Here is a 25862-nt window from a genome sequence, read left to right as displayed (position 1 = left end):
TTAGGTACCTACCGTTTCATGTCTGTGTCTACACATCTGTCGGTGTTTTATTGCAATAAGTAGCGTCTCCTCGTATATAAGAAGTGAACCTAATTTCCTAGGTGTATCAGTATCCAAACACCGCCACACCACACCCTTGGCCTACCCCACCCCACCCCCTCTCCCTGTCACATACCAGCACACAGACACACTCATTACAACACATATCGCTTTGGTCTATACATACAATATTTAACCTTTTAAACAGACACCATGTATGTCAAGAAAGGTACGAACGTTTATAGTGGTGCTCAATCATGGGTATCACTTCGCCATGTGTTTCTAGTGGTCCTTGTACATTATGGTGTGGTCCTACGAGCTAACTAAACCCGATGTGACAGTCATATTACTGAAGCATTGAAATATATGTTAAAGTAGCGTAAATCTTGTAACACTCTATTTACCTATTACCATCCATCTACGAGCGTACTCAACATAATTATGACAAACCCATGATTACACAATTCCAGTTGTCCGACTTCCATTTTTGTAGAAGTCGCGGCTGACTTTGTGTGCTGGGGATTAGGTATCTGACTCTGAAACCCGAATGAGACTCAACTAAAACGGACTAGAATTAGTACTTTACAAAGAAAGTGTAATCCCAAATATGACACGTTACATATGACAAACCTAACCCTGGTCATACTAGATTTCAAAAGTACTTCTACAAAATACTTCTAATATTACACATTTCCTACGTGATGACTAGGGTGGAACATGTTACCACTTCAGTTTTTAGGATGGTACTAATCAGGAGGTATTAGCAAGTACGTGCATGAACTCAAAGGACTACTTTTGCATCATACCTACGTATTTTCTAAATCACATCTGTTTCACTATTGTGATAACCCGTAGAGATGAGGGTTGAAATGGTCTTCATCAACCCGTGTTTGTCGTATAAGGTTGCCAAGAGGTTCCTTTGATAGACGTCAATGATGTTGCGTACTGGGGGTCTGACTATTTAAAGACGCTGCAGTTTAATAGGGATATTGTTGAATGCGGCGTTAAACAAACCAACAAAATCACATACATTCTCTATGTAGAATATTTGAGGTGACAGATATGCCATACAGGGAAAATCCTTGCTAGGACAACTTTATCTTTATTCAGTTGAGTCTCGACCCACTTCATAAATTAATTCAAAGACTGGTACCAAATTATTCAAACTTTAATATTTAGTAAGCAAGTTACACAATCAGTAAAAATGATATTCTTTTTAACTAATTGTATGACGAGCTGCTATATGTCTGAAGCCACTCCTGTCTCACGTCACACAATATGTTAGTCAAACTACTGACATACAAAGCTGCATGTATATTTTAAAAAGAACAGTTCCCGACTTTTGACCCCGTCACATATCAGACAATACGCCACGAATTGCTCCTAAAATAGAATTAAATTAAGTCAGCCAAGTAACCATTTGAATGTCTCCTTTCGAATGTAATATTAACCTAGACAGCATTGTACAAGGGCACAAGAGGGCATTGAAACAAAAGAGATTGCCTCCCAAACGTATCATTTTACATATGCAGTGACTTTTCCCATGAAAACTATTTTTATGTCCTGAATACATACAGAAAAAGTGAGATCATTTCTGTTTGTCCATCACAAACACATAACGCGTAATACTTGGGTCTTTTTGTTCGCGAACTTCCCCCGGGGCAGCTCAACCTTTCCCTGCTCTGCTCTGAGTCTCCACCGTCTCAATTCGATACCGTAGCTCGTTGCAGCCACTGCTGCAAAGTGGGATACTAGTTCTCGTATCGCCGTATACCCAGTCTATAATTTATTCGCAATGGTGTCGTGTGCAAAAAGGGAATCCCGTGTAATGACGTAATGACACGATTTCTAGCCGACATGGCTAGACGAATTTTCATTGGGTAACACGTAACACGGTACACGCCGGCACAGAGATTCAAATCTTTGGATAATAATTCTTACAAATTAAAATCAAGACTTTATTGTTTTTATATGTTATGATTAAAACGTGTTTCAAATTTGAACGAAATCGGAAATGAAAGTAATATTTTAGAAAATTCCCCCACCGCTACACTCATTATATAAAATGCATGTGTAGCGTATGTGGTGTGTGTGTGTGTGTGTGTGTGTGTGTGTGTGTGTGTGAGAGAGAGAGAGAGAGAGAGAGAGAGTAAATGTAATGCTACAACAACGCCAGAGGTCATGAATGTTACATAACAATTAACAGCAGATTATATCCTTGCGTTGAACATGTAACTTAAAACTTAAAACGGAAAGCAAAAGAATAAATAAATAAAAACCCAAATATATCTCACAAAATCAGTTCCAATTTGTCAAACTTTGTCACGTGCGAGTATGATATAAAATATCACATACATTTGAAATATCACTGATCCGTGAAGGTCCGGGGTAGAACAGACCTTCAGCAACCCATGCTTGCCATAAAAGGCGACTATGGTTGTCGTAAGAGTCAACTAACGGGATCGTGTGGTCAGGCTCGCTGACTTGGTTGACATATGTCATCGGTTCCCAAATGCGCAGATAGATGCTCACGTTGTTGATTACTGGATTCTCTGGTCCAGATTCGATTATTTACAGTGCGGCTTAAAACTACTTACTGAAATATCACTTTTTACATTCTAGAGTGTATTTCTGGAAAAGGTCTTTTTGATTTCAGTTTAGTTCTAATTTACCATTGCTTTCTAACTATGAAAGGTAGTGTGCCAATGGTCACCACAAAATGTATATTTTTATTGCCCATGTGACATTTTCAGAAAAATCTGCGACTTAATGAACATCGTAAATGTATTACGATGTATGGGTCCTGTTTACACCATCTGAATGGCATTGTCAACGTGATACGAATCCTATTGTGTCGTAAGATGGGAATGACATCAAACTTGACTTGTGTCGTACCTGGCTATCCTCCGTGTAATACTAGATTTATCACACGTGTCTCGTAGAAGCCTATTACACACATACACCGAAATATCTTTCGCTCGCATATGTGTACTACAATATTGATTTTGCATTCCCCTCTGGATACGCCTTGAAAACAACCACAGTTACTTAGTCTTTGCTGAACAACTCGCTGAATGAATCATTTGAACTCGGTGCCAACTGCTGCTGGACACTTTTAATAAAATTGTTTTTGATGGTTTAGAATGTTGTTTCGTCACATTTATGTAGAAAAAGCCATGTATGTTTATGTGGCAACGGCTTATTGATTCTTCTTTTAAATTGCTACAGTTAACATAATGCGATGTACTTGCATAAGCTTCGTAAAGATTTCATGCTCTGTTGAAATCGATGTGCGCGTTTAAAACTGTAAAAGGCACTGTACGAATTTCAACTTGTGACGTATCCTGCGTGCTGCTGCTGTCGCGTCTCTTCCGGGGAAAGGGATTGTGGGTTTGGCAAGCTATAGGATTGACTTTCTCAAGAGGCAGACATTTTGACAGATAGCGGACACAATGCAGAGAGGATTCGAGCGATCAGACAGGCGGAGGGGTGGGGGGTTTGGCGGCAATGATGGTTTCGGCGGACACGATGGTTATGGTGGGGGAAGAGTAGGAGGTTATGGCGGTGGAAGAGATGGAGGTTATGGCGGAGGGCGTGATAATTACGGTGGAGGCCGTGATGGCGGCCGAGGCAATGATGGTGGTTCATATCATTCGAACTGGAACAACCCTGGTGGAAAAACAGACATTTACGTAGACCAGTCAATTGTCGGCAGAATAATCGGTTAGCATGCTACATTATTGTTCATTTGTGGATGTTTTTGTCTTAAGTTTCAGGATGGTCTCGGCATAAAATGTGCGCTTCCTAGGGAACATGTCGGCCAGATTTTGGCGGCCATTGTTGCATAGCTCGATAAAGCCTAGCGACTGAGAATGCACCAGAGCTCGAGCTTTGTTATCAAACTGCTGTGAAAATTGTGTGGAATCAGATCGACGGCTTTTGGTTTGTTTTGTGATCATGTATGTTTCTGAACGCCTTTGCCTCGCTTTGAGGATGCTTTGCGAGCCAAATCATGACCATGTGTTCGTGGGCCATGTGCTTTGTCAGTGGTTTTCCTGGTGCCGGTAAGTTAAATGAGTCCTGAATTTCTTGTTCAGTTATCATTTTACATGAACCATATTATTACCTTGTACCATGATTTGGATTGGGAGTAGTGCACTTTACCGGGCGCACATTTTCCGATTTTTTTCGGATGGACACACTCGTACCAAAGGTACGCCAACCCTAACCTTTACTCACTAACCCTAAGGATCTAGAAGTGGGGTGTCAAAGGGTTAACGATACAGCAGTGCGCTCATTGGCAAGCCCTCAGCAGTTTCCGTGTATCGCGCCCGGTAAACTGCACTCAAGCCTTTGGATTGTGTGTATTTGAATATTAATGTATTTGCTTGTCGTTCCATATAGGACATCTCCATATGTAATTGTGACTTAAAACACCAAATTGTTTCCTGAGTAATTTCCTCTGGCGATTCAGTTTAATTATGTTTGTGATATACATCAGATATTTAATGCAGTTGAATTATCCCCTGCCGAATTTTGAATTTTCTTTTCATGTCTTTTGCAGTCACTTCTTTGGATGTCATATATTTAACAGTACCAAATTTGCTCAAATTGGCCGTCATACCATCAGGGGGGTGGGGAGGAGAGGGTCTCTTAATGTAAAATGTGTCATTATGAAGTAAGTAAAAAAGCTTGCTTTTATATTTTTCACTCATTGATATTAATCAGTGTTTTATGATTAGAAAACTAATTTTCACTTTGTGAATTGGTGTAAAAACTCGGGTACATGATTGGTGAATTCAAGATGTTTGACTATTAAGTTCCTTAATGTTTTATCTCGCATGTTATGTTCTTGTACACAGGTTGGAAAGTATCAGAAGTTTTACTTGATGCTCATAGGGCTGGGACAATATATAGTATCCACCAGTGACTCCAAAAGAGAGCATAATTACAAGTGAAATATTTTCATCTCATTGTGCCATTATTAGCTGTGGCTCGCACCCCAATGCATATGTTTTAATGTAGTCAGTGTACCTATCTACATGTGAAGATTCAGGTTAAAATTGATCTTCAGTAATCCATGCTTGTCTTATAGAGGCGACTGATGGGATGAGGTGGTCATATTTGCTGTTTTCGTTGACACACATCAGTTCTCAAATATTCAGATTCAGCCACCAAATAACACATGGCAGTGAACTGACAAGTGATGATCTCAGATTGTCAGTTCCCAGCATGCATAGTCCCAGCCAAGAAGTTATGGATGGATTTTATGCCACTCATGATATGGAAAAAAACAGTAATGGTAATCCCCATGAAAATTGTTATTAAAAAAGGTGGCAAACAGCACTCGACACACTTTGATATTATTACAGATTTACTTTCATTTTGTAAGTGTCTGTTACCTTTGCAGGGAAAAGGGGTCAGAGAATTCGTGATATGCAGGACCAAAGTGGAGCTTTGATTAAAGTATGTTGAACTACAGGAATTTTGGAGGGCTTTTTTGGGATGCAACTATGAGGTATGCCATGTGTTATACGTTAATAGCACATGACTGGCACAACGAATGATGGAATCCCCTTTATTATTCATAGTATATTATACATAAGTAATGCTTTCATCAAAGTTTTATTATTAGAGTAATTTCCATTCCAAATAGTATTTTAAATGTCTCAATATTTTTAATGTTATTGTAATTATAAAATTTTCACTTCAATATAAAAATATAATGAATAAATTATAGTAAGAATACCCAATTGAAAAGGAATTGATGCTAAATGTAAATTATTGTTTCAGTGTGTTGGTTTTTAGAATTAATAGTACTGAGTTATTTTAAATTTGTTTGATGTTGACATTTTGAGCATAATTGATATTTCTAAATTGATTAGTTCACTGTATCTAAGTGTTACCTTCCATCACACATTTTAAGTGATCATTTGAATTTTAAGAAAAGTGCTGACTTCAGCTATATGATGAGTCAACCAAGTGACTTTTGTTTTTTGATTCGGTTCGAATGAATGATGTAATGAGCATAAACAGTACTTGCCAAGTAATTGTTATGAAACTTGTTTCTGATTATGTCCTAACATTATTTTAAGGTATTCAGTGACCAGGCAGAAGGTGGAAGGGTACGAATCCAGTTGTCCGGAGATAGTCAAAACAGACAAGCAGCAGAAGCATTGATAAGGGAAGTGGAAGAGCCACGTGACAGAAATGGCCGTGAGTAAAGTTTTGTAATCCTTTTATTCTTTCTTTTGTTGAGGTGTTGCGATAAGATGCATAATGTGTCAGAGATCGAGATGAGCTTGGTGTCCTGGTAGTTCATGTACATGCATAGAGAATTAGCAATTGTTTTTTTTAAAAAATTTGCTGCGTAATAATTTCTCTCTTGAATGTTAGATACACAAATATTTTGAAGCATATGCATACAGAATATATTTATAGGCTTCACATGCACTAAAAAGTAAGCAACAAGTACAGTGAAAATGGCAGTACTTCACAAGACAGTGACCTTAATGGTTTCTTTAGTCAGTGCAAAGATATGTAGGAGCTTGCATTAGTGCAAACTAGTCCTTTCACTAGTAAAGGACTAGTGTTCTCTTGGTACAGGATTGGTGGATATTTTTTTATGAATTTGTTTCCATTATATTTAAGTTTGTTTTGATTAAATATCACATGGTGCTAGAAAACTAGTCCTTTCACTAGTGAAGAACTAGTGTTCTGTAGAACAGGATAGGTGGATTTTTTTATGAATTTGTTTCCATTATATTAAAGTTGGTTTTGATTAGGTAGAACATAAGGCAGTATAAATCTGCTTAGTAAACTTACTCAGTGACATATACTTAAGCGAGTATAAATCACTGAAATACACATTCTTAAGCAGTGGGTAACAGAAAAAGAAATACTCATTCAACATTCATAATACTTGTTCCAAAGATCAAAAGACCCGTCAAGATCACAGAGTAGAATAGGCCTTCAGCAACCCATGCTTGCCATAAAAGGCGACTATGCTTGTTGTAAGAGGCAACTAATGGGATCAGGTGTCAGAGTCACTGACTTGCTCATGTTGTTGATCACTGGATTGTCTGGTCCAGACTCAAATATTTACAGACCACTGCCATATAGCTGGAATATTGCTGAGTGCGGCGTAAACTAAACTCACACTCACTCACCAAAGAACAAAAACATTGTGTACTGTACCCACACACGTAAACCTTAAAAGCTTGTCTGAAACCCTGATTTGTAACATTTTTTGGTGTTAAGTACTTAATCAATCCCTGTTAGCTGGGTTATTGTACAATTTTGCTAATGCGTCTGTCATTTCAGAAATATGAAACCACACCAAATCCATGTACTGGAAAGTAGATCATACTATGTTTATCTTACTAAAGTGAAGTCTGTAGAGTAACAAATAAGAGAATTATGGTACTGGCATTTCTCCCACACAACAGGCCTCATCTTGTCTGAATTACTCCTGTGAATTATTGTTTAACTTCTATTTTCAGCCCAACGCCATCGCAACAATGCTTGCTTTCAGTGCGGCACAGAAGGCCATTTCGCCCGTGAATGCCCAACTCCGCAGTATTAATCCATAGTAACATCTGTTTGGCACAGCCAAAGATGCACAGTAAAAGTTATCACATTGAACACCATTCAAATCAAACTTGCCGAGCAACCTGCATTACTTGAGACCCTGTGTTGAATTTTTACGCATTTTATTTGACATGTGCAATTGCTGCCAGTCTGCTAATTGTGCTAGGTTTGTAACATCGGCCAAAGCTTTTTTAAAAAGTGCTAATCGATCACAAATTCATTTTGTAATTCTTTTTCATTTTTTTTAAATGTAATGTATTTTTTTTTTGTCTCCATTGAAATATGGAATGTCTACCGTATTCATGCCATTGTAAATCCATTCTCAAGAATAAAGAAAATGTGATTTTTTTCAGATCTTGTCATTGGCTCATGGGGCACAGACCCAAATGAGTTTCACAGCCAATTCTATTGCATCATTAGTTCCTTAGTTTAAACAGATTAGGGCTTACGCTTTTCAAAGTTACTTTAAGATTATGACACATGACTTGGTAAGCATAATACATGAGAGATCGTCATCTGCTATTGCGTATTGGTAGACTCTTTCAGTTTATATATGGTATAGATGTACAGTGACTGAATCCAAAGTCACACCACATTGGTGTTGATATAATACTCACACTTTCATAGTTACCATGTTTGAGTGTGGTTAGTGCACCACAAATGTTGGAAAGGATGATTATAACATCTTCAAAGAACTCACTGGCCGGCTGAAATAGTCATTATAAAATCAACTGCTTTTCATGTTGAAATTAATATTGAGTGCATTACATTCTGGAAAAGGATTTTGTCATAAGGTGAACAATGGCAAATTGTGTACAGAGGGGGCTTTTTATTTTAACACACATGCACAATAATTGTCTGAGCCCATTCTTAGTAGCCCCAGCTGTGAGATTACTTCAATGGAGCTAAAAGCAGTGTAAACCCATACTATTTGTTGGTCTAGACATTGTTAGAAAAAAATAAAGTTAACAAAGGGGAATTAACAAGAACTTTTTTTTTAACGATACCTGTTTTTGTGTTCATTTATGGAATTATGCCCTCAAATTAAGTTTGGTGTTTGAATTTTTTCTTGGTGGAAACATGAATTTCAACTTCGCCCAGTAAAAGTTGAACCATGACGTGTTCTAAACTGATTAAAGAGGTTTGATACCAATATTTGTACGCTTACCCTGTGTGACAGGATGTGACAGTAGGAATGCATTTTTATTTTCTATGGTTATTTCACTTCTTAATGCATCTAATGATACTTCGTGATATTTTGGCCACACTACGTGACAAGCATTTTATCCTCAGCTAAATCTGGGGAAGTTATCTCCCCTTAGCAAATATAATTTTGGTATACTGAATAAATTGGAGATGTATTTAAAACCTCCAACAACATAATTTTAAAACACTTTGACTAGTTCACCCACTGAATGTACTATATAAAACCTATTTTATGAAAAAAAACTTGCTAGTATAAATGATCTCTTTCATTGATGAATCAATATTTTTTTAAAAATTACTGGGCTTTTTTAGAAGTTAATTGATGTGTCAAATCCTAGATACTGACTTGAAAATTGATGTTCCTGCTTTATTTATATGAGTACTGAAATATCCACAAAAACTATTTACTTTTATTGACATATTACTTTTCACAGAGAGTGCTTGAAAAGGGCACCGTTTGTCAAAAACATGCTGAGGTGACATTTTATTATGTAGATTCGGGACAAGTTTCTACAAAATGATACCAAATTTAACAGTTTCTTGACAGTTTGATACTTAGTATACAACCTCCCTAAATGGTGAAATACTTTATATTTTTATATTGTCTTTGTACGTAGTACTTCATAATCACTTTAAATTTCATTTTTATTTTAGTGTGAGATACTGGAATTTTGAAAACCAAGTCTATTAGTGCTTATTTTTTAATTTTGATCAATTATGCTATAAATTTTATGTAAGTCATCATTTTCTCAGTATTTTGCATTTGTCAATCCACAAATCAAGTTACAAAAAGAAATCGTCATGGTTGTAATAAAATCTTGTTTGGCAGTCTTCGTCAGAAGAATTTGAAACGTCCTGCCTTGTATTCAAATGACTGTACTGGTCCCATAGGTATGTCCCCAAATTTATGGTACTAGTTCAGCAGCAAATACTGATTTAATATCAGTAGTGTTACTAACATCACAAAATTCCCATTCAACTAAGTCAGCTATGGATTGCATACTGAAACTACAATTCAGCATAACAATGGAAGCTGTCAAGACATTGTCCAGTCGGGCAAGCAGTCAACACCAGCATAAAATCTCAGCCTGTCAGTGGCCTGTACATTTATCACCAGCTCTACAATCCACCACATTGACTGAACTGGATTATTTCTTCAGTCCTGATGAGTCGGTCAGTCGGTTATTTCACAAAGCCTTCTTGTCCAAACGTAGCTGCTGGGTAGCAGAATATGGTCAATCTCCTCTACTAATTTTAAGGAAGACAAACAATAACAATAATTCACAACAACTACAATAACTGAAGTACAACTGTCCGAATTCACAGCCACCAGTGACATCAAACCACATGTCTGCAACCAAACTTGAATAAGATAGACATCAGTTTCATGAGAATAGAACTCTTTGGTTTTCAGAGTAAGATCCATTAAATGAATCCATATGACATGGGTATTCCGTTGTGAAAGGTGAATTTATTGGTTATTACTGCATTTTTTTGTTAGTTCTAACTGTTGAACATAACCCTGTAGAAGCATTTTTTAAAAATTCATCTCTCTTACTGTTGTTTATGAAGACCTTGAATCATCAGTTATTCATAATAGGTAACTGTAATTTGCCAAGTACCTAGATCTACAGTTTATATCAGCAAAACTGCAAATACGAACCCTAGTAAGAAAATACTATTCATGTGGACTCTTGAAAGCTGACACCACCTGTTTGACTTGGTTTGGATGCTGAACGCTTTTCACTGGTTCGGAAATGCAGCATTGATATTTACTGTAACTCTTCCCCCATCATAGCCCTCGGTGTCATGAAGTAACGCCGGGGCTAAACTTACCTTTCATGCTCCAACCGAAGTCGACTTTGGGGATGCCTTTCACTGCAAGTTCAACGATCTGTGCCGAATTCATCGGTCGAAGTGTAGACAGATTGTCTGTATCACGATCCGTGAACAGCTTTCAACGTAGTCCATCATATAACTAGACGACTTCGCACTTTACCAAGGTCAAGGTGTGCTCGATGTAGGCCATGGCTGTAGTCATATGAACTATGATGTAGGCCATGGCTTTATTCATATGAACTACTATCAACGTAGCCCTTCCTAAAATGCTGAAGACTTATTGAAGCATGTCTAGATTTCCTCAAGTTCATCTCACAGTTGGTTTTTTTCATATTGAAAGAAAGTGTTTGTTTTTAGTGTATGTTGACAGACGACAGATTCCCGTCTGCTTGTTTACATCACCTGACCGTCACGTGATACCAGTATCATGCCTCTTAATCTGAGGAGCGCCAAACATTCTAAATATAGTCAAGTACTTCATTCTTGTCCATTGTTCGAAGAAACGTTTTTATTCAAATTAAGTGATTCAGTTTGCTCAGATCCACAATGACTACAGAAATAGATAAGAATCAGTCTGAGGTAATTTCTTCACAGCTTCTGATAATACTGCAATAAAGAAGTTAACTATCCATAGAACTTGGGTTTCCTTCTGATATAATATTTTTGAATATGACCCACAAAGGTGAGATCATTTGTCGGAAATAGAAAAAAAAATCACGTTTATCTCTCCAGTTTGTGTAGTTGATATGCGAAACTAAAGTGTGAACTATCTGGTAAACTGAGTTCGCCCTAAGTACAGTTCCAGTGGTTAGGAGATAAGAAACGTCAAAGGAGGACTTTACTGAGGCGAGATTAGTGCAGAAATGAGCAATGCAGTTTTTTTCAGTCCAATATAACTTACTTGAGACAAACCATGACCTTATGCAAGATATTGTGTTATAAAGGGCACGTTTAAATACCGACTTTTGATTAATTAGCCTTAAAAAGAAACGGGCAGAGGGGTCGTCAAAATAAAGACGATGTTTGGGGTCGGGCTGGGGGATACAGATATCGGCTAAGATATGATAATCCTTTAGGGAAATTAAACTAGGGAAATACAGAGCGTATCACAACAGTTTACAAATGATATTCAGTCCTGTCGATCTCCGGGTGGTCATGCCACCTATATATTTAGAGACATTTAATACGCTGCTTTTCTGTGGGTATCAGGTATCACATTTCTTTACGTATCTCAGCTTAAATTTCACGAAAGAAAGACACGTAAGACATTATTCAACACACATGAAAAATCACAAAACATCTTTGAGATGACCCCTTGCTCCAGTCGGAAACTGAACTGAACTTTATTTACGCTCCGGCGGCATAAGAGGTACAAGGTTACTTATACACAGTTCATCATCATCATCATCATCGTCGTCGTCGTCGTCGTCCCATGGCGGTTACCGTTGGGGCGCTACATCTGACCTGTCAACCAGTCCTCTCCATCTTTCCCTGTCCTCCGCACGTTTGACCACCTCGCTCATCTTCAATCCTGTCCATTCTGTGATATTGTCTTCCCATCTCTTTGTCTGTTTTCCTCTGTTTCTTCCTTCTCTGACTGTTCCCTGGAGCACTGTCTTGGCAAGCCTCTCTCCTCTTGTGACGTGACCGAACCATTTTAGTTTGCGCCTCCTGATTGTGGTGAGAACATCTTCATAAGGACCAATGGCTTGCCTTATTCTGTTTTTGATATAATCATTGGTTATGTGGTTTTTGTAAGAAATGCCAAGCAGTCTTCTGAAGCATCTCATTTCTGAGGCCTGAATCCTCTTCTCTATTTCTGCTGTAAGGGTCCATGTTTCAAAAGCATACAGGAAAACAGTGGACAAGGGAACGCAGGAGTGTAAGGGGCTCTGGATAGAGGTAGTACCTTTGCTGCTCGGCAGCCGTTCCTACCTAGTTAGGAGGACGGACATCACTGGTCCTCATCCAACTCCCGAATCTCTCACGTGCTGACTCCAAGCGTCACACCCCGGTTCACCGCTTCAGCTGGCGGGCTAAACCACGTGAGGGGGTGGTGTTGACACTGCACCACTGGGCGAAGGATCTCCTAGAAGCAGATCACCGGCCAGGGCGGAAGGGGTTCAGAAGAGCTTCAGCGGCTAAGTGCCCGTGGCCAGGGCGAACCTCCGTGGCCAGGCCTGGAGAGGGATAGGCTCCGCCAGGCGTCATTGCCTAAGATTCGATAAATACAGTTGTAAAACATAAAATGGTCATATATACATATCGCTTGGTTTCAGACATGAGCCGTATGTACATTCATTTAACCAGTTAATAAACAATTTTACACTCGTGTGTTATCGGTTATCATTTGTGATGGCATTGCTTATAATGAGACATTATTATTTTGCAGAATATTGCTAATTTCCTGATTGTTCCTGTTTTTTTTTAGCAAAATAGCTGGTTCATTTTGTACATGTTTGGGTTTCTGCAGAAATAGCTGTTAATACATTTTTTTTCTTTCTGGGGTCAAAGTAGAGCAGATAAACAAAACGTGAAATTTATCTCCAATATCGTTGGCATTACAGAGAGTACATAATCTTTCATTCCCGGGGTTTTTAATCCATCGTCCGGTTTCAAGTGGCAGATAATGGTTTGAGGTTTTTAAATTAAGTAGCGCCCTCCGATTATTATGATGTAATAAATTCAGATAGGCTTCATATTTGAATTCAGAGTTTTTAAGGATATCACACATAGCGCCTCTTGAAGAATTTTCTGTGTTTGAAATCCAGGTCTGTATATTGATGTCCTGAAGTCTGTTACTACAAGAGCTTTAAGATGATTGTTATTTGGACATGCCCGTGTAGCCCATATATAGCTCATTCCAATTTTGTCAAAATTGTCCTTAATACAGGCAATCCGTTTATAGCTACATATATTACGGTTGTACCCATTATATAGTAATTTTTAAACTTGGAGGGAAAATTTAGAGGCCTTTCCTGAAACGAGTGTTCCCAAAAAGAGAAGCATTCGCGATTTAATTTCAATTTCCGTCGGGTATCTCCCCAGTTCTCCATAAATCATGAATGAGGGGGTGCTTTTCTTTAATGAGAGAAGTTCCTTTAGAAAGTTTATGTGAATATTTTCTACCCACGAATTATTACCAAAGCCCCACAATTCACAGCCATAAAGGAGAAGAGGGGCAACTAAACAATCGAATAATCGTAACTGACAATCACAAGACAACTTAAGTAATCTGCCTTTGCTTAAAACAAAATACATAGCTTTGGTGGCCTTCTCAGCTAGATTCTTTTTAATTAAGGGGAACGTATTGTTTTCTTGCATTGTGATTCCTAGGTATTTATAAGACGGCACGTACAGTGTTATGTGATTTCCAATTTTGAAACAGGATTTATAATCTTTTTTGATCCACCAAATATAAGTATATTTCTTTTGGATGTGTTTATATTAAGTCTCCATGTTTTACAGCATTTGTCGAAGCAATCAAACATATGTTGTTAATCATTTGGGTCTGACGCTAGTAGAACGGTGTCGTCGGCATACAACAGAACAAATAGATTTATCATAGTTTCTAATCAGTTGTTAAAATCATCTGGATGTCACTCGATTTCTTTACAGTTATCAGTTTTTAGGTCATATTCGAGATCGTTTAGGAATATTGTGAATAGTATTGGTGATAAATTTTCACCTTGACGGACGCCAGATGTACATGGAAAAACTGGTCTTCACTCCATCACATGATACACAAGATTTGATATTTTGGTACATGTTATGAATAACTTTGAAGCATTTTCCGGTTATGTTGTTTGATATCAATTTTTGCCATAGACCTACCCGCCAAACGGTATCAAAGGCTTTCCTGAATTCTATGAAAGCACGATATAATTTTTTTTCTTCTTTTTAGCAGTTCCGAAAGGTGGTAAATTGTAAAAATATGGAATACCTTTTTCTAAATCCAGCTTGTGCTTCAGATAAAATTGTATTACAGTTTAGGAATTTTGTAAGGCGATTTTTTTAAATAGATGTAAATAATTTACCGAGGCAGCTCAAACGTGTAATAGGCATTTCATGTCAGATGAGTCGACTTTCCGTCGTCTTACCTGGCTGAGCGACCTAACGGCCATCTATAGTCTGATCTGTTGTTTTCAGCAGCTATTTGCTTTTAACCTTTGCCCGATTTTACCAGTAAACATGTTTTTTTGTGGATATCCTCTCACGCATCCCACTGAATGCCCAGTTTGGCAAAAGTGAGTTATTTCGACATATCCCATTTGCAGGTGTGTAAATTTGAGGGATACAGAGTAACGGCCGAAAAACATTTTTTTTCTGTTTTCGACAGTACTTTAGATTTGCAAAGCTCTCTTAGCGCAAAGATAATCGTAAATTACTGTTAATGTATGGGACTTTAATGGCACGACTATCAACAGACTGAACATAATAATTGTATATGATATGCGGATCCAGAGGGGGCCGCAGGGGTGCTCACGAACCCCTATATCTGGGGTATGAATACATGTATATTAACACATGCTTATGAACGTGCCAAGCGATTAAAACGATTAAGGAGGCTCAGGTTGTCAGGCTCAGAGACGTCCATCGTGTCATTGACAAGACAGCCCCCATTGGTGCTACAAGATGTTTTCCCTGTGAACTAAATTACATATAGCTGACGGGTGTCGCTGACGAGTGTATGGGTACTCAGAAATTCAGCACATGGGAAAACCATGGTTGTTGCGATGAATGCAAGGAGAGAAACTGATGATTATTTCCGTCGCCAACCTGTCGTCCACAATTTGAATAAATCCAAAATATCCTGTCCTTGAGCAGGACGAAATTATGCATTCAAAGTCAGTCACGAACATTGATATAAAAGGTATGGAATATAGCCCAGAAACTCAAAGGTAGGGGCTCTAAATCTAGCACTAAACATCATAAAGACATGGACCAGTTGCTAGCTAATACTGCTCATGTACGTCTGGACAAAAAAAACCCCCAAAACATTATTCCTCCTGAAAATCACTAAGAAAAGAAAACTTCAAAATTTCAGTTCAGACAACGGAAAAAATGACAATGAAATATTTGGTATTCTATCCATATGCTACTCTCGAACAAACTCACAATACTACTAAGTGTGCTGAAACATATGAGCTCCAAAAACATTTACCAGAATGATTTTTGGAGGCCACTTTAATGTATTGTTGGTTACGTTTTTGACATCAAGCTAGGAAATTCCATTCTTCAAGACGCGATGCTGTAATAAATTGTTACGGTACCTATGTCTAGACGTGATCATACCCACCCTTCAAATCATCACTAAAAGGCCCCGAGGCGGTATTCTGTCTGTCACAATATTTGAATAAAAACATCGAGCGTTTATCAAAAGTGTTAAACAATTCAGTTGATCGGTTTCTGTTGCTGGATGACGTCAAAATGTATGTCGTGGAACATATGCAAACCATTGAAAGACAACTGCAGTTATGTTGAAATAAAATTCACAAGTGGTATTAAGAAAATGGATCCACTTGTGTCCAATTGTATCCACTTGTGTCCAAAACATTAACATTACAAGGGCCTGGGGTTAATTTTAGAGTGTACTCCTGTTACAATTGTGAAGGAGGCCACGTTTTTGGTAATAATTTTCGATCTCCATTTGACCCTTCGGCAACATTTGAAATAGAGTGAATGCTCGTCTAATAAATTCAAGTAGTTTCCATCTCCAAGTGGAGAAGTAACCAATCTGAATCTACCCTTCTTCATTTATATAGATTGAGTGAGTGAGTTTAGTTTTACACAGCTTTTAGCAACATTCCTGCAAGATCACAGCTGGAGACAATAGAAATGGGCTTCACACATGGTACCCACGAGGGGAATTGGAACGAGATCTTCAGCTTGACCAACGAAAGCTTCAACCGCAAGGCTATCCCACCGCCCCTCCCCGTATGTGAACACCCATTCCTTCTAAGCTTGCCGATGGCACCATCGCCTATGGTGGATACAGCAAACGTTACCTTAAACCTCTTGATTCTGTCCATCATCAAGATCAAAGACTTACTCTTGGATCCTTTCGAACTTCTCTTGGTGATATTGTTTGTCTCTAGGCCAATGCCCCATCTTTAAAAGATCACCATATCACACCATCAGCAACGGAAACGGCGGCAACGGCTCTAGGACATATCATCAGTCTAAGTACTGTGCTACGACGTCCACGCACAGCAGGTATCAGAGCTCGACGTCCTCTGCATGGTAACGACGAACATCGTGGTGACCCAGGAACATAGTCGCCGTAGGTTGCACTGGGCAAAGACTATAAGTCCCTGGCTGGTACGAAATTGTGTGAGTGAGTTTAGTTTTACGCCGCACTAAGCAATATTCCAGCTCTATGGCGGCGGTCTGTAAATAATCGAGTCTGGACCAGACAATCCAGTGATCAACAACATAAGCATCGATCTGCGCAATTCGGAACCGATGACATGTCAGCGAGCCTGACCACCCGATCTTGTTAGTCGCCTCTTACGACAAGCATAGTAGCCTTTTTACGGCAAGCATGGGTTGCTGAAGGCCTGTTCTACCCCGGGACCTTCACGGGTGGTACGAAATTGGCAGCGAGTGTTTTTTTCACAGTCCAAATCACAATGTTCCATAATGATTTAATGCTTTGCTTTGAATTTATCGAATAAGGGTGTTCACATTCTCTAGCCCACAGTTTATATTCTGAGAAGTCTAACCCTGACTACAATTGTATTTAATCCGTTTTATCAATATCTGTCCAATAAGAAATCTGCAACAGAATTCATATCACCAAATTAGTGAGTTAGTTTAGTTTTGCACCGAACTCGGCAATGTTCCAGCTCTATGTCTGCAAATAATCGAGTCTGGACCAGAAAAGCCAGTGATAAACAGCATGAGCATCGACCTGTGCAATTGGGAACCGAAGACGTGTCAACCATGTCAGCGAGCCTGACCACCCGATCACGTTAGTCACTTCTTAAGACAAACATACTCGCCTTTTGTGGCAAGCATGGGTTACTGAAGATCTGTTTAACCCCAGATCTTCACGGGTCTATCACCAAATGAAAAAATTATTTCTGATATGTTTAACTGGATAAATGAGTCATGTTGACCTTCCATGGCTGCCAGTTTCTAAACATCTCTCTCTAATAAACCATGAATTGGAAGAGAAGGAACATCACCTACTACAGGAACAGAAACGGTAATGCAGTACATGCCAGTCTTTGGTTGACATTTGGAAAACTAACTGGTCCCTTTTCACCCATCTGGTGTCTAATCTATGCTACTGTTGCCTCATCCCCATCAAGGTAAATAGTGATTGTACCTGTATTTTTGCTACACTACCCCTCCTCTATGGCTGGTCATTTGGTCTCCTGTCATGAGTGGCATGCTAGCGTCATTCTCATGAATGTATCTCATTACTTCTTCGTGTCCTTGAAGCTCTAAACAATTACCAGTTCCATCAGACTGAGGATACAAATAGTCATCACCTTAATATTTCTGACCATGGGGATTTGTTCCCATATCTGTATTTGTCTCTGAGTGTTTTCAGCCCATGGTCATAATTAAGAGTGCTATGTACAACACAGACAATCATTCCAAATGACAAAATATATCTTTATTCCATACCAGTTGTTCAAACATTTCGATCATACATGAAAGTTTTAAGCATATTGAGACTTAAGGTTATCTGAAAGATACATGACTGACAAGACTGCTATACCCATGTAATGCATCATCCTTTTTTTTGTTTGCCAGCATATTTTCTCTGGAGGTGTTCAATGGTGGAAATTTAACGATTAAGTCCAGTAAAGACAATACAGTGACCTTTCACACTCCAAGTAGAAGCTTTATCCACTATACCACCAAAGTGGACTAAGTGACCAAAACCCTGATATTGGTACAAAACAGTCAAGTAATACAATGAAACAATTAACAACATGGAATAATGTAAGCATGGTTCATCTTTCACAAAGTGAGGTGAGGTGCGTATCTTGGGATCAATATTCCCTTGTAATGAAGCAACATATGGTACCTTGGTCCAGTATAAAAAAAGTGAGTGAGTTTAGTTTTACACCACACTCAGCAATATCCCAGCTATATGGCGGTGGTCTGTAAATAATCGAGTCTGGACCAGACAATCCAGTGATCAATAACATGAGCATCAATCTGCACAACTGGGAACCGATGACATGTGTCATCCAAGTCAGTGAGCCTGACCACCCGATCTTGTCAGTCGCCTCTTACGACAAGCATAGTAGCCTTTTTACGGCAAGCATGGGTTGCTGAAGGCCTATTCTACCCCGAGACCTTCACAGGTCAGTTTCAAACAAAGAATACCCAGAAGTGTGTCAGTCATAAGACCCCTTCTTCACTATGGACATACAAACTTGATAAGGAGATCAAGAGGACCCTTTCTACCCATCAAACCCACAAAGGGAACTGTGTTCTGATGTTTTGGGTCCTGTTGCTTCAGATGCCCTCTGAGTGTTATTTGAATATTTACAATCATTGTCTCCAACATGAGCTTCCAGATATCACCTTCTGCCTCTCTTGGTGGGCTGTGAATCTGATGGCGTGGCTGGACTTGCGTTAGTAGAATTAGCTTGTCGTGTCCGTTTCCTCTTGGGTGTCGATTCGGGAGTGCTGGATGCAGATGTGCCGCCTGACCCAGACACCCCAGACTTACTTCCCTTTGTACTATGGGGGGTGGAGGAGGCTTTTCCCTCCCCCTTGCCTTCTTTACCATGAGGTGTTGAGGAACCTTTAGAGTCACTTTTAGAATCTTTTCCTGATTTATTGTCACCTTTGCCATCTTTCCCATGAGGAGTTGATGTGCCTTTACTATCACTTTTACTCTCTTTAGAATGTGGGGTTGAGGAGCCTTTTGTTTCACCTCTGTTTGTGGATTTGTCATATTTATTTTTATCATTCGAGGAGCTGCTTCCTTTCCCATCAGACTTTGATCCTTTACCTAGAATGTAACAAAACATGTCAACACTGTGCTACATTTTCCATGCTTATGCACAAAAACAGGATTAAAGATGAAGCTAATGCTAAGGTAAAGGGAGATAACTCAAATGGTATTCAGCAAATGACTTTAAGTCAGAATCCTATCTATTACCCCAGCTGAATTTTGTGAAATAAAGCTTTCTAATCTGAATAATCCCCTCCTGTGTAAAATTTTTTGCACACCCATAAACAGAACAGTTAAACTTAATTTTACTTCAGCTGTTTGTATTTAGAATTTGTTTCTACAACAAAGCAACTCAGTCTACCGTGTAAATTATATTAAAAAGACAGTGTTCTAATGAAGTTGCTACAGTGCATCTTTGCTATATTTGTTTAAGTTAAAACAATAGACTTTGGATAAGTGGACACTTCCTTACTGCAAACAAGAACTGACTGTGACCACTGAATCTGCCTTATCTATTTCAAATCCATCCTCAATAATTTTCAGAGCATATGTGACGATAGAAATGTTCACTATACCCTTGATGCATCTATGACCCAATGATTTTATTCTCTCCCTTGGCTGGCATTTTATCCAATCAGGTGTCTGCCCTGGGAAGTTGAGCGTACCAATCACAACTCACTTTCACTTGTTAAATTATCTCACCGATTAAATAATAGATGCAGAGGTAGAATTTTTTAAAGTTTCATATCTGTCATTTTGTGGTAACTGGCAAACTTGGTTGTAACAGTGACTTGGCTGTTCGGTTACAGTGAGAATGCAGAGCCATCGAAGGGAGGTAATAAAAATATTGAGCCACAGATGCATCCAGGGTAGTTGTGGAGATTTATGGGAATTTATACCCTGGAGATTATGGAGGATATTTCAAACCTTGGTGCATGCATAAAGTGGAATGACAGTTGGTGACTTTTGATTGTTATGAACAATTGGGACTGTTTGTATGGTGGTCATAGTTTGGGGCATTTAGCTGCTCAGTTGTAAGTCTTGTGTCTGTCCATCATATGTTAGATGTTCAAAATGTTTACATATCACAAGGGGAAATAACTCTGTAGACAGTTACCCTGTCACTGCACAATGTTAGCATGAGTTGTATCAAAGACACTAATGAAGTCGGCAACAATGGGGATGCAACAATGTGATACTTGTATCTAGAGAGGTCACTGTGAGTAAGTGAGTGAGTCGAGTTTTATGTCGCCTTTAATAACATTCCAGTAAAATCACAATGAGGACACCAGAAATGGGCTTCAAAGGTTGTACCCATGTGGGGAATAGATCCCAGGCCATCAGTGTGATGAGTGAACACCTTAACCACTAGGCTACCCCTACACTCCCAGAGGCCACACAGTATACTACTCATTGAATTGCTACATTCTAAAGACAAATGAGATGGCAGTGTACCTTCAGTTTTTTCTCCCTCAGCATTGATGGATGCCTGTTCAATCCTAGGGTAGGGCTTATCCATCAGAGAATGGTAGTCGACTTCAGGTAGCAGGAACTCTACCTCCTTGTTTGGGAAGGGAATGATCTCTGATTCATTCTGCAAAAAAACAAATCAGGGAAAGTGAAAAGGTGGTATCATAAATACATTAACGATGTTTGTGGCAACGTGGGCACCCATAACTAACATTCCATGCATCTTGGGTTTACAATAAGAGACTTTCCATAGCCACTGGGAATTCTTGCCACAGAATATCAGCCAACAGTCAAACATTGCAAAATTTACTTTAGTTTAGTTTTAACAGCTAGGGTCATTAAGTTTCAAAGGTTAGTCACTGTCAGCACATGTCAAAGTTTGAGGTTATGTAAAATCATTATTTTACCCAAACATTTCTAAAGAACATGTAAATATGAAACTTACAATTCAAGCAAAACTACTGAAATAGGATTAAATAGCATTCCATGAATCAAGCACTATTTTTCTTGAAAGTGTAAGTAATGCAGTACTGACCAATGCCTGTAAATCATACATCTCAGTAAGGTGTTTCCATATGTGCTTGGAGGAGATCTTCCGACTGCTGGCATTGTTCAGCTTATCGTGGATGAACATCATTTGGAAATACCTATTTACACCTGTAATAAAGACAGAAGAAAGTTCATTATTAGTAACACAGTGTTTTGAAAGGATGTATGGGACTGTAGGACCCTTGTAAAGTCTGTATTTCCTTCGGCTGCTCCTCTGGAAATACGGACTTTACAAGGGTCTTTCTAAACACCGTGTTAATCTGTTATTCTTAAGTAAGGTCTTTTCCTTTCGCTTATCCTTACACAACATTCGGCATTCAGCAGAATGAGACGCAAAATGTTTCGTCATGATATTTCCTGAACGGTCATAAAGGGAGATAACTCGGGATGGCTTAGTTTATGATGAAAATGATCAAATTTGAGGTTTTGTTAAACGACAAGTGAAATACAGTGAGTGAGTGAGTTTAGTTTTATGCAACACTCAGCAACATTCCAGCTGTATGGCGGTGGTCTGTAAATAATCGAGTCTGGACCAGACAATCCAGTGATCAACGAACCGCTTGGGAACCAGTGACATGCGCCAACCAAGTCAGTGAGTCTGACTACCCAATCTCATTAGTCGCCACTTACAAGTTGAGTTGCCTTTTACAGCAAGCATGGGTTGCTGAAGACCTATTCTACCCCCTGCCTTCATGGATCCAAGTGAAATACGAGAACATTGTAGTTTTGCTTACATTTTTTGAAACAAACAAATAAGAATTTATGGCAACAATTTTATTACTCTGTTAATATATTCAAAATTGTTAACGTCAACTCTAAAATTTCGAAGCAATCAGCCATTTGGTAATCAGAATTTCACAAATTTATCATAAGGGTAATAACTATCTATACATAATTGTAAACCAAAAGACACTGTGTTCTTTAATCTGACTGGTTGAAAAACATGATTGAATTGTATTCAATTCCTGGTAATTGCAAGACTTTTCACTGCATATTAATATGTACAAATAACATTGGTTCCAAATGTATTCCCCTGCTTCAAATACTCAACACATGATTTTTGTCTCCTAATTGTTTTACACATTGTTTGTTCGTGTATCTGGTATCATCAAAAGATTGTAAATATATGAGAAAAACACAAACTGTTTCATTTCATCCTTCAACATGTTACTTTATATCGGACTATCATGAAAATTTTGGCGCTCCATTATTCCTAAATTATTTAACATGTCAAAAACAACAAATAATACATATCGTTTGAACTTGGTACTTTTTCACAAAGCTGTTACAGACCTTGGCTGATCACAATACTGCACTGTAATGTTCACTTATGACAGTCATTTTACTTTGACAACTTTGAGGGTCACATGCAACAAAAAAATCAAACCTAATTAAAACACAATTATCACTTATTCATGACATATAATATACACTGCTGCTTGTAAAAAAACAAATAAACAAACAATTATAAGTGTACAATCGCGATTCAAAAGTGCAATATTTTGTACTTGGGCTTACTGCCCTCGAAACAAAGCCCCCGGGAGACCGTACTCAGCAGTAGTGGGTGGCTGTGCACTTAAGTGTAACGACGGCTTCGGAAGGTTCCTTTGCTGATACGCTGAGAGCTCATTGTGTGTACAGAAAGATGATCTGTTTGATGGGCATTTATGGCGAGTTACAACAAAACAGGGAACCTACATAGAGATTAGTTGTAGGTTATCCCTGCAAGAAAGTAAGATTCTTTTATGGATAACATATGGATAACGTCTTTTATTGTATTTGATGCGTCGTTCCAGTATGGATTCACATGCTGTTGTCAAACAAACTCATATACACTTGAAGAAGTTGTTATCCATAAAGATAGTATATAGAGATGTTTGGTTTTGTAAATACATATTCACTGAATTTGCGTTCGATCCAGTCAAAAAGAGATGGTGAACTACCGCGTGAATGGAAACTGTCATTCGTCCTAGTACAAAGCAGGACTTAAAACTGACAAGAGTTTGCACCAGTTTCTGTCAGATCCAGTCATCCGAGAAAAATGAATGTAGTTTGTTTGCAACCCACAGAAATAAAAACATGTCACATGTACAAGTATCACATCTGCCTAAATTCATAATGCGGAAGAGACAGGACTCGGGTGCACGAGTCGTAAATCAATTTATTCTGTTTATGGCATATAGCCTGATAGGTGATAAGTTCAAATTGCATGTGGTCAATGACTGAAGCTGTGTATTGCATAGTGTCTTTAACAGACAGGCAGGCAGACATATAGGTGTCAGTAAACCAGAGATTAAGTTTTCTCTGTGACTGAGGCTGATAACCACAATCAACAAGTTTTTTTATGTAACGAGTAGATTATTTACTTGTTTGTGTACACAACCAAGATTATACTACTGCTTATGACCTCATACTTCGGGCAGGCTGTTTCAAGCTCCGCGAACCTATTCACTGTGCATGCATTATGGGAGCGCAGCACAGCTGTTGAAACCACTTTTTCCCCAGTGCTGAGGGAAATTTAGTGAATCGTTTGAACTCAAATATTCTCAAATATAAAAGGCTTCTTTTTCATCGCGTTTTTTTTCAACTTTGATTTTTGAGCAGGAGGATTTCTTACCTTCTTACCCCCTCCTTTTCCATAGTACATTTGCTCCTTCCCATGTGTCATATTCCAACACTGACATCAGTTCATTGATTGCTGTTTTTTATAAATACCTGTTCTAGTTTATTGAAAGTATATTTACCGAGAGTTATTCATGTCAGTTTGTAATCTTGGGTTTTTTATTTTGTTTGGGCGGGGGATAGGGTCCGGGCGAAGCTCTTACCAATGTCTTCCGCTTCCTCTGTTGGAAAATTCGCCGGACAGGTTGGACAGAATTTGTGTTTTATTGTAGTTTCAAGGCAGACTGTACCCATATGTACATGGATGGCTGTTGAAGGTCTGCATATGTGTTTTCTAAAATATATAGGGTTACTGTAGAAGCCTATAGAAGTCTGTGGGAAAACATTGGGTCCGGTGTAACACGGTATAAGTCTGGATAATGGGAGATGATTTCCCGGGACTATCCTAACGATGAAAACAAAGAATCGCAAATGAAAAACCTTCAGAGAAATTGTAGGCATTCAGTTGTGTCGAAGGAAACACACACACTCTTTCATCTTGTCACAAATACGTACCAGCTGGTTTATGTCGTCTCATTGCGTGAAATAGATTCACTTCCATGTCCACATTCCAGTTCGTGCTTTCAGAGTCAGCCATCTTTGATAACCTTCACCTTTGTGTAACATGCTCTATTCGATTGGAGCATTGCAGACTGTAATATGGTTGCGCCCCTTCAGAAAGCACACAAATATAAGAATTCGCGTCTAGCTTCTTTACAAAAACACGTAAAACACTTTCGCTAAACAACTTTAGCAAACAGTATACATGTTAGGTTGTAGTATTTCAGCTGGACTGCATAATCGATCCATGAAAGTTGCCACTTTAATTAGGATATCATTAATGGAAAGTTCTGATTGCAGACACACCAATTTAACTTTAGACACTGACGTTCAACACGCACATGTCAACGAAACAGTATCGATTACGCATTCATAATGTACCATACTCGAGTGTGTGAAGCATAAACGTACTTCATCAAAACTTTTTAAATTTATTTTTATTCACAAGGCGTGAAGACCATTTGAAAAAAAAGATGTCTAACAATCCCAGAGAATTTCGGTTATAACGAAATAGAATTCGTGGTGCCTTTTGAGTTCGGAACATCCGTATTTAAGTATAGCCGTACATATTGTATTTCCTCTAGAATGCGCCGGTACTCTAATAAGCGTCGGGTATGGACCTTTGCATTTTTTCGGAAATGTTTTCTCCCTTGGTCTAAAATTAAATGTTTTAAGGAATGGTCCCTTGAATCACAACTTCCTGTGGCATAGGCGCTCGACTCTGATACATACTTGAAAGTCGAGCGCCTGTGGCACGCTGTCAATCAATATTCTCCAGTTACAGAGTCAACAATCGCTGTTAAATACTTCAATTTTGAAAAAAAGTATTTATAGGGTGACCCCTAGTTTTCTATGTCTAGCTTATATTATTCACAGAGAAGGATAGGGGCGGTGGGGTAGCCTAGTGGTTAAAGCGTTCGCTCGTCACGCCAAAGACCCGGGTTCGATTCCCCACATGGGTACGTGTGAGGCCCATTTTCTGGTGTCCCCCGCCGTGATACCGCTGGCATATTGCTAAAAG

At 38.7% G+C, this 25862-nt stretch overlaps 2 protein-coding genes across 2 annotated transcripts; one reads left to right on the top strand and one right to left on the bottom strand.

Annotated features, from left to right (window-relative positions):
- Nucleotides 1-3434: 3434 nt before the first annotated feature.
- LOC137273894 (rRNA 2'-O-methyltransferase fibrillarin-like) lies at nucleotides 3435-7977 on the top strand. Its single transcript, XM_067806793.1, has 4 exons — nucleotides 3435-3762; nucleotides 5450-5505; nucleotides 6135-6255; nucleotides 7542-7977. The coding sequence occupies exons 1-4, from the start codon at nucleotides 3492-3494 to the stop codon at nucleotides 7622-7624; spliced, it is 531 nt and encodes a 176-aa protein (XP_067662894.1). The 5' UTR covers nucleotides 3435-3491; the 3' UTR covers nucleotides 7625-7977.
- Nucleotides 7978-18279: 10302 nt separating this feature from the next.
- Nucleotides 18280-24907, bottom strand: LOC137272639 (MRG/MORF4L-binding protein-like). The gene is made up of 4 exons (XM_067805035.1): nucleotides 24797-24907; nucleotides 21606-21727; nucleotides 21056-21194; nucleotides 18280-19657 (listed from the first exon to the last, which is right to left on the bottom strand). The coding sequence occupies exons 1-4, from the start codon at nucleotides 24876-24878 to the stop codon at nucleotides 19221-19223; spliced, it is 780 nt and encodes a 259-aa protein (XP_067661136.1). The 5' UTR covers nucleotides 24879-24907; the 3' UTR covers nucleotides 18280-19220.
- Nucleotides 24908-25862: the final 955 nt, after the last annotated feature.

This window comes from Haliotis asinina, chromosome 2, assembly GCF_037392515.1.
Source record: "Haliotis asinina isolate JCU_RB_2024 chromosome 2, JCU_Hal_asi_v2, whole genome shotgun sequence".
NCBI classification, from domain to species: Eukaryota; Metazoa; Mollusca; class Gastropoda; order Lepetellida; family Haliotidae; genus Haliotis; species Haliotis asinina.
The sequence above is the reverse complement of the archived record's forward strand: the minus strand, read 5'-3'. Positions and strand labels throughout refer to the sequence as shown.